Genomic DNA, 14,955 nt, shown 5'->3' on the forward strand with positions numbered 1-14,955 from the left:
TCGCTGGACAGCTAGTACATCTCAGACAAGCAGCTCTAACCTTGGTATACCTAGACCAATTTCTTTGGAGAACGTGAAAGCTATCGATGATGATGATGATGATGATGATGCCGAACTAGGATGTCAAGTCCCGAGTTGAATCGTCAGGACCGTCAACGATATCCGAGCCTTAGGGGTTGTTCGAATCAGCTTCCGCTCGACCTAGAACCTCGAGATCCTTCTCCTGAACGGCAACGACCGAACGAAACGAATTCAAACGACCTTGCAACCTTCTTGGCGAGTAGCGAGTAGCTAGACAACTGTCCAACACAAAAAAAGAGGAGATCCAAGATCAAACTTCATTCAGCGTCATGTCCTACGTAACAATAGAAACCTCGGTCGGATCCTTGACGGTAGAGCTCTATACCGAGCACGCACCCAAAGTCCGTTCACCATGGTTGTAGACATCTCCGTTTCGCGGCAGCACTGACCTTTGCGACCCCTGTATTGCAGACATGCAAGAACTTTTCAGAACTTGCTAAGCGAGGCTACTACAACAATGTCATCTTCCACCGAGTGATCCAGGTGAGCGCGCAGAGAGCCTTTCACCGGTCAATACAAGCAGGCGTTCCTCATCCCTTTTCGCCGGCTCGCCTTGTGACAGGACTTTATGGTGCAAGGAGGTGATCCAACAGGTACCGGCCGAGGAGGAAGTTCAATTTATGGGGAAAAGTTGTGAGTCATCTGAAAACTAGCTACTATGGATGAGTTAGAGCTCATGATGGTCGATGTACAGCGCGGACGAGATCCACCCTGAACTGCGGTTCGTAGGAGCCGGTATCCTCGCCATGGCCAACTCGGGACCCAACACGAACGGTAAGCCTCTTGCCTCTCTTCCCTTCCACTTTCCCGATCACTGAATGAATCTCGATGTGGCCGAATGATACTGCAGGCAGCCAGTTCTTCCTGACGCTCGGCCCTACCCCGTGGCTCGACGGGAAACACACCATCTTCGGAAGAGTATCATCAGGCATGAAGACGGTACAAAGGCTAGCAGCCGTACGGACAGATTCGAATGACCGGTATGTCTGCCTTGAATACAAGAATAATGCATCCAATAAACTTTCTTGGCTGACCTTCCGGCTGCTTCAAACGATACTTCCCTTGTGCAGACCGGTCGAGGAGATCAAGATCCACCGTGCGAGACAAGGGGACGCTTCGGCATCGAGTACCGAAGTCTCCAAGATTGTAGTCTAGATGCAGGGTCACGCAACATGAATCGAACTGGTCACCAATCTCAGAGCGTAGCCCTGTGTACATATATCTGGTCGTGGATCGCTCCGCTTAGTCGACCGGCGGTAGGTCCGGTATATGGCGTCGAAAGACGGATACGTATAGTCGTTCATGGAGAAAAGAAATCGACAGAGTCTGACGACCACGTCTGCCCTATTACATTCTCTTGGTCATTAGCTAAGGGCTTCGAATTGAGAGGCCGGAAAAGGGCGAAAGCTTGTAAGAAAATCAAAAAAGGAGAGGACTAGCTGGGTGAGGGAGTAAAGAGGTCGTGGCGTGTATCGCAAGTATTAAAGAAAATCGCAGCGGTTGGAGAGGATGGCACGGCAAGGTGAAGGAGGATCGATCCGTCTTCATCCACCCTCTAGACGATCTGCAAATAGTTGGAAGGTGCAACTACAAACACAAAAGACCCGGTTCAGCCAAAATTTCCACCAGTGAAAAGTCGATTCCTGGATGCCAGGTCGACTCGAATCAACTCACTTCCCATGTTCCCTGCAGCAGTCTTGCATTGCCACCACTTGCCCGTGGCATCGGTAATTTCGAGGATCTCACCCTTGTTGAACGAGATCTCGGTAGGGTCGTCTGGTGAGGCGGTGTAAGCGTATAGAGCTCTGTAATTCCGGTCGGAAACGAGTAACCTATCAGCTGAAACAACGTCTCCCCTATAGGTCGGTCGATCGTAACTGACTTGGCACGCATGACATGGCCCATGTCGCCCATCATCCCAGACTCGGCACCAACAGGTGCAGACAAGACGACCGGTGCACCCCCGCCATTCCCACCTCCCATTCCCGTCGAAGTGACCTTAACGGTCGTAGCAGCGGGGGCGTATCCACCCGGGGCGTATCCGTTTCCGTTTCCATTGCTGGACAAGATGCCTCCACCGGTACCGGTACCGTTCATCATCCGGCTCGAAGGATAGTCTCCGCCCGTCTCAGCGCCGTGATACGTGTTGGACACCCCACCGGTAGGGCCATACCGATGAGCCGAGTAAGGGGTAAGGCCAGCGAGACCGGTAGGGTTGAGAAGGTGGTAGAAGAAAGTATCTTCCTCTGATGTCAGGTAGAGAATCCAAACGAGCTGTATTGAGCCGGTTCAGGTTTGCGCTCATGATCAGTCGTGTTCCACTGGAAGTGTGAGGAGGATATGATGATAAGACTCACGTCGGCCAAAGCACAGAGCAACCACCCAGCTCCGACTGCCTTTAGCGCTCCGCTCGAGCTCAGACCATCCCTAGCTTGTCCCTGATAGATCATCTCTACTCCGTTCTGATTGTCGCCGCCAAAATAGTAAAAACGAGGATGCGCAAAGGATATTCAGCCATCTCGTCCGCCTGGAATGCGTGATGAAGAGGATCGGACGAGGTGCTCACGATGGCAAAGACGACGACGACGGCGGTCACGATTGCGATCTGCCATCGATGCAAGGCCAGCGCGTTCCGTGCGAGTGCAATACTGTCGACGAGATTTCGGCATCAGCCTCGTGCGTGACAAGACGGAGAAGCGAGAAGGTGAGATCCCACAAAGGCAGACTCACAAGAGATGAACGATGATGGCGAATTGGAAGATGATCGCGAACCACAGCGTCCCCATCGAAGGTCCTCCATTCAAGTTATCTGCTCAGTCCGGATCGTTCAGCTTGACATTCGGTCCGGTCCTTTATCCAAACGGAATGTACTCACTCAGATCGGATTCGGCCACGCACATGCCGATAAAGGCGACGAACCATCCGATCAGGGCCAGGAGGAAAGTTACTAGGAACACCGGGTGACGGAAAACCACTCCTGCACTGGAACGAGAGAAAAGCAATGCGATAGAGGTCAGTCGAGGGGTCCGAAAGGTAGGGAATGGTCTGCAGGACCAGCCCGGTTTCATGCCGGAAGCTTCCCGAGCTAACTGTCCATAGCTCGACAGTACTGGATCCTTCTACACTCCACATATCCTGTTCTCTATCGTCACTCCGAGACCGAGAGTAAAGGAGGAGAGAGACACTGTTCTGGTATGACTCACTCAAAGGACCGGTTCCTCATGTTACTGCCTCCCATACTCATTCCGCCTCCGACCGGAGCCGGGCCTGCCTGACGTCGCTTGAACAAGGGCATAGAATGTTTTATTGAGATTCAGATGTGAAGTGTGTGAAGTATGGGGTTACGCTCGAGATTGGTGAGAAGATAGTTGAAGAGCTGAAGGATGGTGTTTATCGGCAGAGTGCACAGCTCCTTGACCTCACCTCACCCCCTTGATGATTTTGTGAGACTCGGGGAGGCGAGCGAAGCGCTAACTCGCAGCCTTGGCAGACCGAGGGGGGGGGGGGCGACGTGTATCTGTTACTGAGCACGTGAACAGAAGGGGGGAAAGGCTATTTCAAAGCGTCCCAGGGTATATGATACGACGCTCAAGTCAAGATGTACAACCAGCCTGGATCTACCTGCACATGCTACCTGATCCAAAGAGATCAAAACACCGTCCTACCAGGTTGGCCAGTTTCTCCGTCTCACCACTATAATCGATGACACCCCAGGACGAGCGAATCCTATCAGCCAGCCAGCCCGTTCCAAATCCGTCGGGCGCCAAATCCGTCGGACCGCGCCTCCAGGAAGACTCACATAAGTCACATCCCGATATTCCACCACTCCCAGACCCGCTTTCGCTCGTTTCTGCTTTTCAGCTTGCCATTTTTCAAACCTGGGAATACGAAAGGGAGAGCTCGTCGAGTTCAGCTGCCCGCCTGAACATGAAGCAAGGAGAGGAGAACGGGAACTGGACTGACCATCGCTTCATCTTGCCTCGACTGCCAAAATGAGAGTCGACAATCAGTCCCGCCGTCGCTAGAATCTGACAACTCGTATCTTCAGGTCAGGTCGATAGGCTTACCTCCTCTCATTCCCCACGTTGACCGTCGCGATCATCTTGACGTCCGGCCCAGGCACGGACAGGGCAAAACAGGTCAATTCGAAGAAACTAGAGTGTTCCGAGTAAGGAATCCCTATAGTGGCCAACGTCCGAACGACCATGAATATGACAGAGACAGCGTATGAGCGAGGAGTTCTGTGGTAGGCCCGAATGGTGTAACACCGGGATACTGACCGAAGATCATGAATTGACGACAGGATCCTCGCATAGGCCGCAAATATTCGGCAGTAAAAGTCCGGCTCTGATCGCGCCGGATGACATAATTGATGTCCGGCATGCTCTCCGTCCCGGCCGGCGGCGTGAATCTATAAAGGAGAGCGTAGCAAGATACATGCCTTGAGCCTCGACTATCGGACTGATTTGATGCTCGGAAGACTCACGTCCATCCAGTCGGACGAAAGGCTAAGACTCGCTCAAAGTGCTCCCTGAGCTTCTGGAGGTATGGTTCGAGTCGGTCTAGTTGAATCATCTGTAGCGGTACCAAGTGGATCGAAGCCTGTCACGTGCCATAAGGCCAGTGCCAACGATTGCTGTCAGTTTGCAAAGTCCGATCTCTTCACGATTATGCAACACCTACCTCGACTGGATCGCTTGTCAGCATGGAATGTAGCTCTTCATCCGCTTGACACATGAGAATCCCTCGTTTCCGAGCGTCGCAATAGATCTTGCTTCCGACCGCACGCGCGACCGCCTTGACGATACGTTCTTTGCCGATCGAATAGGTACTGCCCAGATACAATCTCCAGATCAACTAGGTTCCTAGCGGAGATGCCCGCCTGACCGCGTTCTACTCACCCAATGACGATCAGGGTCCTGCCCGTCTTCTTGGTCGTGATGTTATCCACTTCCTCTTTAGCATCCTCTTCTTCCTTGACTAGCCACGAGTTCATCAAGCGTCTTCCCCTTTCGGTCGTATCCATTCCTTCCAGGCCCTTGAGATACGGCTTGACGTCTTCGTCATCGGCGACATTCTCCTCCTTCTTGGCGCCAGCCCGAGCGGAATCTTCGGGCGGCTGACCCATGATCCCCTTGCCTCCCCCGGCGTCCGTTACGGCAGCGACATGCTGCCCAAAGATCGACCGCTTAGCCAGAGTAGCGCACGCATCGATGACTAGCGGCTGAGGAGGGAAACAATACTGGGGATTCAGGTAGGTCGTATCCAGGTAGCAGGTGTCGATCTTTTTGCCGACAATAGCAGGATGGAGGACCATCTGCGGGCAAGCACGGAAATCGCCGCAGTGTAGGTATCTCCATATTCGCTTCGAGCCTATGTAGGGGTTCTTGAATCCGACCGAGTCGCCCGCGTCCACCGTTTGACGGCCTTCGAAGAGGAACAGCGAGGACCCGGGACCTGTTGATGCACATCCGATGAATTCTAGATTCGATCATCATGTCGACCTCGGCGGAAAGTCTCACAGTGATTGGCATGGAGTACTGTAACCATGACTCCGCCCGTATTTGGGAGTTCGTAAGGGACATCCCATGGAAGACCATGCTGGATACATTCAGTATTCGTCAGCGGACAGAAGGAGGCGGCCTAAGAGATATGGTACTTACCACCCATTTGGCATCTACACCGAGCATCAACTTGATCAGGTTGGCCGTCGTTTCTGTTATAAGTCTTCAGCTATCAGCAAGCGAGAGATGGTGAAGCTATGCACCAGGACTGACCTGAACAATAGATAGGACCATGACGCCAGCTTCCCGAAAGATTCGTATAATGGTCCGAGTGCGCATGTCTTACCGAGCACGAGATCCAATGTCAGTCTCGGTTATGACGCCTCCTGGAAGTATGGCATGACAAGCTCACGTCAAAAAGTACGCCTTGACTTTGGGTATACTCCCGTACCGGAACGCATCGACCGCGATCGGCATTCCTGTCATGACCTTGTAAAATGGCGCCTTTCTCCTGCCGACGACCCGTTTGCCATCCCGTTTCAAATCCACCTCGGCCACCTTCCACTCGGCCTTTTCTTTATGTCCATTCATGAGCACAGCAAAGGCGTTGGGTTTGCCAGGGGTAGCGGACGGTTCGACGTCTTCCTCTTCTGCTTCTTGCGGTTCTCGAGGTGGGTTGGGGGGAAAGAAGGAAGAGAGGGGTCGTTTGGCTTTGGAAGGGGTCTTCTTTGGTCTCGGTCCGCCGTCCTCATCGTCCTCATCGATATCGATGATCGTACCACCACCTTCAACTTTCCTATCGCCCATCAAGGTTCCCAAACAAACACCCTTTGGCGGCTGCGCTGAGGGAAGCGGATCCTCTCCATCCGCATCAGATCCGTCATCCTCCGCTTCTTCGTCTCTGGGATCCTCCATTCCATACCCCTCCTCATCCCCTTCATCCCAGGCGTCTTCTTCCGCTTCCAAAGCCTGAGACAGCTTCTTGTGCTCTTCAGCGTCTTCTATAGGGGAAGGTGGCCTGTCGGTCGGTTTCGAAGGCCCAGCTACGGGTTGAGGAGGAGGATCGAGGTTGCGCAGAGGAAGAGAAACCTGTGACTTTCCCCTGCTTGCTTTGTGTGCTACAGCATCGGAGCCCGAAGTCTTTCGTTGGAGTGGTTTGGTAGGAGTAAAATCTCCCAACAAGCCATTACTCTCGAGCTTGCTAGCCTTTCTAGCGGGCGCAGGTGATTCATCCAGGATGGTGATCTCGTCGTCCTCGTCGCTGCTGATCACTACCGGCGTTTCATCGGTCTGTCCCACTTTGCTGCCGGAAGTCCTCCTATTTAGACCACTGGCCTTGACGGCTGAGCTGCCGATAAGGTCGCTCGACTTTCTCGCCCGGGGAGAGGGCGTGACCTTTCGCCGTTTCGAGACGGCATCCGAATCGTCCGCCGGCTGTTTGGAGAAGAAGTCGCGGAGGGTGTTTCCCTGAGCCGGGCTTGCTGAAGGCGCTCGTTTGACCGTCATATAGATACCTTCTACCTAATGAGCATGTATCGAGGGGTCCAGCTAGCCTCGTAGGAGTATTGGCAGCGAACGTAGTGATGCGATGCGATAGCGAGGATGTCGAAGATGTCGAAGTCGAACATCACGATTCCGATCGATCAGCTGCTACCGAGTCCGAGTCCGAGGCGTGATATTTCCACCTCAAAGGGCGAGGGAGGAGGATCGCCCAAGAAAGCTGATCAGCATCAGACGCAAACACATACGGTCACCCTCCTACATCCTCCGACCTCCTTTGCTATTGACAACTCGCTTTACATCTTGATCGCCCTCGATTCCATCACTCCATTATCAATAGTGAAGTGAATTGAAATCTTGCCATGTCCTTCCTCTTCAATTGGCTATGGGGAGCGACCCCTGACCCAAGAGAGTCTGCTCGGAACTCTATCGTTGCCCTTCGCGAGCAGCTTTTGGTTCTGGACAAGAGGGAGGAGCATCTGCAGCGAAAGATTGATGAAGAGTTGGCTAAAGCCAAAGCTAACGTCTCTACGAACAAAGCTCGTAAGCACGAAAAGTCACCGCTCAGCCAGTGCACGTACATAAGGCTAAGCGCAATGACATCGTCAATAGTCGCTTCTTCCGCACTACGACAGAAGAAGGCTTACGAGACCGAGTTGGAAAGGATCTTCAACACTCGACTGACTTTATCAGCTCAGGCAAGTCGGTCTTTCGCTATTCGGGGATCCCAGAGCTGACGTCGTAAGACTTCTTTTTCGCACAGGTGGACAGCCTGGAGACTGCCAACTTGAATGCGGAGACGATGAAGACGATGAAGCAAGCGTCAGATGCTATGAAAGGGATTCATGGGAAACTGTGAGCACCAACCCGCGTCTTATCTGCTTCGTGATCTCGCTAAAGAATGGCCTGTGGTCGCCGTATTTGTTTTCTGCAGCAACATCCAAGATGTCGACGCACAGATGGATTCCATCCGGGAACAGATGGAAGTCTCGAACCAGATCAGCGAGGCTATCAGCTCGCCACACAACTTGGGAATCGATATCGACGAGGACGAGCTCAAGGACGAGCTGGCAGAGCTGGAAGATCAGCAACTGCAGGAAAGACTGGCTGGCGCCGAAAGAGTCCCGGTGCATTCCCCTGTGTCGAACCGGGTCGCTGCCCCTCGACGTGAGTTACAGCTCGGTTCTGTCGTACTTTACACTATGAGGCTTATTCGGATGCATCACACTTCTTCCTGGTTGGACAGAGCGTGTTTCGGAGGAACAAGACGAGGAGGCCATGCTCCGTCAGCTTCAGGCCGAGATGGCTTCCTGAGTCATCTAAGACCCCGCACATTCCTTTCTCTCGCCCTGTCACAACCACCTGCCATGCGATCTCACTCGAGGTCGGATAGCGACGCCCTTTTGGGATATCTGTACTTTTACCGTTTCGTTGCTCACTCGTTGTAACAATCCGCTCACGAACGGCCGTATCTCTCATATGTATACATACCGATGTTCATCGCATAAGCATGATAAGGCAGAACTCTCCACGACTTCTGACCTCAAAGCACCAGCACACTACTGACCTAAACTTGATAGCGACAAGGTTGATCCATCTTCAAAGGTGTCGGTCACGTGACGAAGAATGTGCTTCAACAATAACAAACCCCCGGCTCTCGAACTTGATTGATATCGGTTGCATCTAGCATCTAGCGACCTTGATATGCTGCTATGACGCACAGTATCATCATACACATCCAAGATAGAATGATTTGACGATGAATTTGAATTCCTACCTCGAAGCGCAGATCCCGTACCTGCGGACCCTCCATAGCTCGCTCGGCCTCGCTTCTTCCGAGCTCGCCAACGACCTCCGTGGGATCGAAGAGGCCATCAAACAGGCTATCGATGCTAGGGTGGAAATCCGAAAAGATGCGGTAAAGGAGCTGGAAGAAAAGATCGCCAAGGTGAAGAAGAGGGTGGGCAAGATGAGGGAAGTGCTCGGTGAACAGGGGGAGAAGCGGGATCAAGAGGGTGGGGACGCCGATATGGTGAGCGGGAGATCAATCGGATGACGTCGATGCGCACAGCCTGATGTGCTGTTCTGGCTCTGTAGAGTCTACCCGCACGGTTGGGCAGCTTGGAGTCTGAAGAAGCTAGATTGAAGTCGGTGAGTCGCGTAGAGTCATGTGTGACCGATTACATGACTGACGTAGCGATATCGCCAACCGGATAGACCCATGAGGATAGGATGCTCAAAGTGAAAGGTTATTGACCTTTGAGCAGATATGTCTTGATTCAGAACTGAAGAAAAGACGTCGTTCTCTCGCAGCTCTCACCGGACAGATTAGCTCGATTTCAGCGATATTGGGGAAGACGTACAGTCTCCCTCCCGAGCTCACGGCAAAAGCAGGGCTCATCGAGACACATCGTGATTCACCAGCGGTAATGCTGCTGGGAGCCGTTGTGGACGTTTCGGTACATGAGGAGGATCTCATGGAGGACGGGAGCATGGCCAGGATTGCCGCACTGGAGGAAGCTCTCCGGCTGGTTCATCTCGAAAAGGTAAGTCGCAATCACCTTGCGAAGGCATGTTAGCTAATCATATCGTCTCTCTTTCAGATCAAGCGAGCTGAGGAACTAAACGATCTCTTCGACGACCTCCGGTTTCTGCACGGCGAACTCTGTCTTCCCACCGACGCTACGAGGTCCGGCTGGTATATCCCGGATTCGGCTGAAGTCGACACGCACCTTCCCCTCATCGAGGCTTCCATCGCATCCTCGGAGAACGACGTAAATCCGACCGAGACTCTGACAGACGTCTGTTTGGCGCTTCAAGAAGCCTGGGTCGGCGAGAAGACGAGGCGGGAAGCGAAGATACAGTCACTCTATGATGAGCTTGAGCCTATCTGGCTGCGACTACAGGTAGGTTAATGCGCGGACGGCGGCTAGCAAACCACTAACCAAGCGCTCCATTTCGCACAGGTCACTCAGGAAGAGATCCAAACCTTCATCGAGGCTCACTGCGGGTTGGCCGTGAGCACCATCGAAGCTTACAAAGTGGAACTTCAGCGGGTGAAAGTTCTGAGGAGTGCAAGTCTTGGAGGGTTTGTCCAAACGGTTCGGGAGGAAATACAAGGCCTCTGGGATAGGCTACTCTACGGACCCAGATCAACGGAACGTTTCCGCGCATTCTATGCGGGTGAGTCCACGAGCGCAGACGGGAGACGAACGATTGAAGCTGATCTGATTCCCGTTCGACAGAATCGATCTCCGAGGAGATACTCGCCGAGCACGAGAAGGAAGCTCAACGGCTGACGGACGAAGTTCTCGTCAAAGGGGCGTTGCTATCCAAGGCACAGGAATGGGTCGACCTCAAAGCGAAGGAAGAGGAGCTCGAGGCGAAGCGGAACGGTCCCGATCGATTCAACACGAGGGGAGGGGCGCTCCTGCAAGAAGAAAAGATGCGGAAGCGATTAGGGATATTGAAACCGAAGGTGAGTCTTCGCTTGCCTGCGACGACCGAATAACCGGTCGCTCATGATACGTTGTTGTATAATAGCTTGAAGCGGAGCTGATGCGAGAGGTCCCGTTGTGGGAAGAGGAACACAATATGGATTTCCTCGTTGATGATATCAGGATTGTGGAGATAATTCTGCTTGAACAGGAGGCAAAGGATGCCGAGAAAGAGGCAAAAAAGCGAACAAAGATCATGGGCAACAGCGCAGCTACGCCTGCAAGGCTCAACATGAGCACGCAACGGACACCTCTAGCGAGATCCACACACGAAACCACAACGCCGACTCCTTTCCAGCGAGGGCATCGTGCGACACGGAGCGTCAATCCGTTGGCCAGCAGCACCTCCTCGATCTCAAACGCTGGGCGTCGACAGCAAGCTCCTCCTCCGGTATACGGTTTACCCCGCCCGACAACTACCCGGAATTACACTTTGCCGCCAGCGATCAAACCGCTGGGATCGTCGGGCGCGCACAATGTCGCTCAACCACGAGTGGCGACGTACGGTTCGCTCAGTAGCGGGATCCCGAAAATCGCAGGCACTACCACTGCGTTGAGCCGAGATGGAACCAGGAGACCGCCACGAAGGGAGTCTTTCAAACCGAGACGCTCAATCGTGTCGAGGATCAATTCAGCGGCGTCGACGGAAACGCGGACGTGGAGGTTGGAGGATTTCGTCGAGGATTTATAGCATCAACCCTTTCGACCCGTTTCAATTCGCTTTCGCTCGAAGATTGTCCCCATACCCTCAAGTTGTACTGATACAGGCGCAGGCAAATCATAATGACGGGATGTCTGGCCCTATTCCCTCAGATAGAGCGCCCCTGGAGACCGCGAACGTTGTTGTTGTTGTGTTGTTGTTGATTTTGTGGTTGCGTGGTTGACTATAGTGAGCCGTTTGTTCCAAGCGCCTAGAAAAACAATAATCGGCGGTCGCCGTCGCCGCGCGAGATCTATAGTCCTTCCTCTGAGTAAAAGCTCCCAAAAAGGGATCATAATCTAAGTTCACTATCAAGATTATCTTTCATATTTCCATTTCATCTGGACCATTCAGTCTAAAGTTAGCCTAACTCGACTTAGCCTAAGCTTCCCTAACTCAGCCTCCTTACCCTACCAGCATGCCAGTCGATAACACCCTTGTGCTCCAAGCCGAAGTTGCTGCATACGTCGCCGACATACACAGCCCCGTTCAAGACTTCTTGAGCTGCGAGCCCAACGAGAGAGACCCCAGTGTCATACCAGGCTTTCTCCATGCCCTCGATGACTTAGTCACTTGGCTTACGAGTGAGGTCAAGGGAAAGTTACCGCTACAGGTGTACCTCGATCATACACATGGGTCTATAGCTCTCCGCGACGAGGTCTACGCCTGTCACCAAGGGTTCCTCCAACTACCTGTCGCCAACACCTCTCGTGCCACTCGCACTCTTCGGCCTGAAGGCGGCTTTGTACTTGATATCTCTCCCGATGCAATCAAAGAATATGAAGACATTGGGTTTACGGACAAAGAGATAGCAGGATTTCTTGGCTGTTCTCGAAGCACAGTCATTCGTAGACGGAACGCTGCACAACCCTATACCAAACGACAGGCAAAACACTTAGTCTCAGAGGACGATCTCCGACAGGCTATCAAGAATCATCTGAACCAACTCGATGGCGATATGCTCGGTTACCGTGCAGTTCAAGGCCATCTTGCCAGCATAGGCATGAAAGTCACCCGTGAACAAGTACGAGCTCTTCTTTGGGAAATCAACCCAGCCTCCGCAGCCCTAAGAAGAGCCGTTGTACGCAATCGACGGGTCTACAAGGTTCCCTTCCCTAATTCGCTATGGCATATCGACGGCCAGCACAAGCTTATCCGATGGAAGTTTGTTATACATGGGGGTGTAGATGGGTACAGCCGAGTGTGCGTCTTCATGAAAGCTAGCGACAACAACAGGGCCGAAACTGTTGAGCAGCTGTTCTTGACTGGAACTGAAGAGTGGGGATGGCCTCAACGAGTAAGAGTGGATTACGGTGGGGAAAACATGGGCATATGGAAGCAGATGATCGCAATTAGAAGTCAGTCAAGCACCGGTAATATGTCTACCTTATCCTGACTCTTTTACTTCGTGCTTTAGATACTGTAAAGGCCCCCTTCATCCGAGGAAAGTCAACACATAACACTCCGATCGAGAGACACTGGAAGAGTGTGGGGGAAAAGTTTACACAGAAGTACTCCAGGACCTTCGCCGAACTTGAACGACTACATGACCTCGACGTTGATGATCCAGTGGACATCTTCTGCCTACATCATTGCTTCCTTCCCCTCGTAAACCTTACAATCGCCTCCCATGTGGCCGCACATAATCACCACCCTAGCGCTACCAAGGGTACAAGAGGCTGGTCACCCCTACGTACATGGATCCACGGGAACGTTGAAGCAGCGAAGCGGGGTATGGATCTTGATTTATACCCCACAGATGGTTTGGTAGATGGCAACGGCTTCATCGATGAAGTTATAGAAGGGGAGGAGGACGAGGACGAGGACGAAGAACAAGCCGAGGTCAACCAGATGCGAGCTGCAAACTGGCCTTCCGAACAAGAACGAGCCGATCAAGACCGACCAGTTGGGGATACAGACCCATACGTCCAAGTCGAGCGGTATCATGAGTTACTACCACCACTGCTGAAGGAAGAAGACTTTCGACAGACCCTTTGTCATCATTTCCCTCCTCCCACTCAGCACAGTGCCGACGATGTTGCCGATGACACAGGGTTGTTCAGTACAGTGCAATACTTAGCCGTTAGATCATGGGTACACGATTCCCTATTAGCCAGGCAAACGGACGAGACGTTGTAATCGATGACGTCGTGCAGATCCATCGTATCTTAGGCTAAGCATGACTTAACTAGCCTAGCCAATCAGACAAGCAGTTGAACAAAAGAATTTGATGGGGTTTCATCGTCGTCGTCATACGTTCGTCTAAGCGAACAACAAAACAACAAACAACAAGATTACTCGCCTTCGTAGCTTCGTATATACCTACGATCTTCTCGCCTTCGTACAACTTGTTTGCTCTAACTTTGCCTATCATTAGTCTCGCATAACTTTCTCTTAATCCTACTCCTATATTACACGTACGCAACCTCTAGCTTCAAAATGCCTACTCCCGAAGAGATTGCTGGTAAGCTTCTACGCATACGTGTTGTCAGGGGTTGTCATACCTTTACCGACATGCCTTTACTCTGATAGACCTGACGAGGAAGATGGCTACGGCCACTTCTGCTGATCTGGGGGCTCTCTCCCAGACTTTGATCGGTAAGTATACTTTAGCTATGCCTTTCATCTTGTTGCTAATGCTACACATGTGTACGAACAGCCGAAGTCCAGAAGAGGTCGAAGCAGGAGGAGGAGGAGCGGGAGAAGGTGAAGAAGGCCGAGGAGGAAAGGGAAGCGGTCAAGCTTGTTGGCGTGGTAAGTAATCGTGCTAGACTATGACTAACTTATCCTAAGCTCACGGTTGGTGTTTCACTTGCAGGCCGAGACAATCCGGGAGTGGATCCCTCAACAAGGACCTCGAGGGTTGATGAGGGCGGCGTTGGCTCGGTGGGATGGTGAGTTGTAGTATACCTGCTACACTAAACCTCGACTGGACTATCGTTATACTAGTTATACTTGGGCTAATCTCGATTGCATGTACGGTATCTTTTCCTTAGCGCAACATCCCGAATACGCCACCACCACCACCGACGAGAAGGCTGAGAAGACGGTCGTTCCCCCCCTCCCCCAATCCCCTCCCCCCGCCGACTCCTCCTCCTCCGGCCCCAGTCGAGAACGCCGGGCCTCGACTCCCTTGAGGGAGGTCTTAAAGGCCTTCGTCAAGGCCGCCACCACCCCAAAGAAGAGGAGGGTTGCGGTTGAGGAGGATGACTCGGATGACGTCGAGTACCTCAGGGAGGACGGGCCTTCGCCCAAAAAGGCGATCAAGTTCGCCGCGAGGAGGAACGCAAGGTCGGCGAAGGGGAAGGGGAGGGCCAACCAGGTGGAAGAATGTAAGGCCCGGGAGCGACCCCCGACGGGGATCCCCCTGGACAGGCTGACGGGACGCAGGAATGAGGCAAGGTATGGGTAGACATCTAAATGTAATAACGGATGTAGAGCTATTACAAGGGTACTAGTTCTACATCAACATAACAATACCGAAAAGTACCCCCGGCGGGAGTCGCATACGGGAGTCGCGTACGGCGCGTCCGACGCGTCACGTGACCGCTATAACAGGATCCCCCTCCTAGATGCGGACTCCGAACGCATCAAGCGTCTGCGTACTCTTGTCGACCGGGCTGGGGTAGATGGGGGTAGCGCTTGTGGAACGCCGCAACGACTTTGTCGTCGT

The 14,955-nt window shown here is 52.8% G+C and overlaps 6 protein-coding genes across 6 annotated transcripts; 4 read left to right on the forward strand and 2 right to left on the reverse strand.

Annotated features, from left to right (window-relative positions):
* Positions 1-350: 350 nt before the first annotated feature.
* Positions 351-1,236, forward strand: HD553DRAFT_327459 (cyclophilin-like domain-containing protein; the record flags this gene model as incomplete). Its single annotated transcript, XM_046181822.1, has 6 exons — positions 351-422; positions 493-564; positions 644-714; positions 776-855; positions 932-1,061; positions 1,152-1,236. 6 exons carry the CDS (start codon positions 351-353, stop codon positions 1,234-1,236), a joined length of 510 nt encoding a protein of 169 aa, XP_046040132.1.
* A 342-nt stretch (positions 1,237-1,578) lies between these two features.
* HD553DRAFT_6853 (uncharacterized protein) lies at positions 1,579-3,264 on the reverse strand. Its single transcript, XM_046184416.1, has 7 exons — positions 2,957-3,264; positions 2,812-2,890; positions 2,648-2,729; positions 2,439-2,543; positions 1,964-2,355; positions 1,756-1,886; positions 1,579-1,668 (listed from the first exon to the last, which is right to left on the reverse strand). Exons 1-7 carry the CDS (start codon positions 3,147-3,149, stop codon positions 1,637-1,639), a joined length of 1,014 nt encoding a protein of 337 aa, XP_046040133.1. The 5' UTR covers positions 3,150-3,264; the 3' UTR covers positions 1,579-1,636.
* A 372-nt stretch (positions 3,265-3,636) lies between these two features.
* HD553DRAFT_302582 (DNA repair metallo-beta-lactamase-domain-containing protein) lies at positions 3,637-7,161 on the reverse strand. The gene is made up of 12 exons (XM_046178764.1): positions 5,998-7,161; positions 5,859-5,926; positions 5,745-5,797; positions 5,604-5,682; positions 4,983-5,538; positions 4,765-4,912; positions 4,568-4,683; positions 4,362-4,492; positions 4,149-4,260; positions 4,045-4,065; positions 3,881-3,959; positions 3,637-3,774 (listed from the first exon to the last, which is right to left on the reverse strand). Exons 1-12 carry the CDS (start codon positions 7,089-7,091, stop codon positions 3,769-3,771), a joined length of 2,463 nt encoding a protein of 820 aa, XP_046040134.1. The 5' UTR covers positions 7,092-7,161; the 3' UTR covers positions 3,637-3,768.
* Positions 7,162-7,359: 198 nt separating this feature from the next.
* HD553DRAFT_290744 (Snf7-domain-containing protein) lies at positions 7,360-8,599 on the forward strand. The gene is made up of 5 exons (XM_046178352.1): positions 7,360-7,628; positions 7,698-7,783; positions 7,849-7,940; positions 8,020-8,252; positions 8,332-8,599. Exons 1-5 carry the CDS (start codon positions 7,448-7,450, stop codon positions 8,397-8,399), a joined length of 660 nt encoding a protein of 219 aa, XP_046040135.1. The 5' UTR covers positions 7,360-7,447; the 3' UTR covers positions 8,400-8,599.
* Positions 8,600-8,783: 184 nt separating this feature from the next.
* On the forward strand, positions 8,784-11,554 carry HD553DRAFT_302586 (microtubule associated protein-domain-containing protein; the record flags this gene model as incomplete). The annotated part of the gene is made up of 8 exons (XM_046178765.1): positions 8,784-9,117; positions 9,183-9,236; positions 9,303-9,333; positions 9,399-9,631; positions 9,689-9,991; positions 10,052-10,268; positions 10,331-10,563; positions 10,629-11,554. Coding segments are annotated over exons 1-8 (1,817 nt in total), but the record flags the coding sequence as incomplete, so codon positions are not given.
* A 2,167-nt stretch (positions 11,555-13,721) lies between these two features.
* HD553DRAFT_338187 (uncharacterized protein) lies at positions 13,722-14,694 on the forward strand (the record flags this gene model as incomplete). The annotated part of the gene is made up of 5 exons (XM_046182330.1): positions 13,722-13,746; positions 13,815-13,880; positions 13,942-14,036; positions 14,101-14,176; positions 14,279-14,694. The coding sequence occupies 5 exons, from the start codon at positions 13,722-13,724 to the stop codon at positions 14,692-14,694; spliced, it is 678 nt and encodes a 225-aa protein (XP_046040137.1).
* Positions 14,695-14,955: the final 261 nt, after the last annotated feature.

Source organism: Filobasidium floriforme (assembly GCF_021052385.1).
Source record: "Filobasidium floriforme strain CBS 6241 chromosome Unknown HD553scaffold_1, whole genome shotgun sequence".
Lineage (NCBI taxonomy): Eukaryota > Fungi > Basidiomycota > Tremellomycetes > Filobasidiales > Filobasidiaceae > Filobasidium > Filobasidium floriforme.

Coding starts and splice junctions, on each gene's coding strand:
- HD553DRAFT_6853 (XM_046184416.1), bottom strand. CDS start 3,149: ATGAAACCGGGCTGGTCCTGCAGACCATTCCCTACCTTTCGGACCCCT. Junction 2,891..2,956: donor CGTGGCCGAATCCGATCTGA/GTGAGTACATTC, acceptor CGGACTGAGCAG/ATAACTTGAATGGAGGACCT. Junction 1,887..1,963: donor GGCCATGTCATGCGTGCCAA/GTCAGTTACGAT, acceptor CCGGAATTACAG/AGCTCTATACGCTTACACCG.
- HD553DRAFT_302582 (XM_046178764.1), bottom strand. CDS start 7,091: ATGACGGTCAAACGAGCGCCTTCAGCAAGCCCGGCTCAGGGAAACACC. Junction 5,927..5,997: donor GTCAAGGCGTACTTTTTGAC/GTGAGCTTGTCA, acceptor GTGCTCGGTAAG/ACATGCGCACTCGGACCATT. Junction 3,960..4,044: donor CGAGGCAAGATGAAGCGATG/GTCAGTCCAGTT, acceptor TCGTATTCCCAG/GTTTGAAAAATGGCAAGCTG.
- HD553DRAFT_290744 (XM_046178352.1), top strand. CDS start 7,448: ATGTCCTTCCTCTTCAATTGGCTATGGGGAGCGACCCCTGACCCAAGA. Junction 7,784..7,848: donor GACTGACTTTATCAGCTCAG/GCAAGTCGGTCT, acceptor TTTTTCGCACAG/GTGGACAGCCTGGAGACTGC. Junction 7,941..8,019: donor AAAGGGATTCATGGGAAACT/GTGAGCACCAAC, acceptor TGTTTTCTGCAG/CAACATCCAAGATGTCGACG.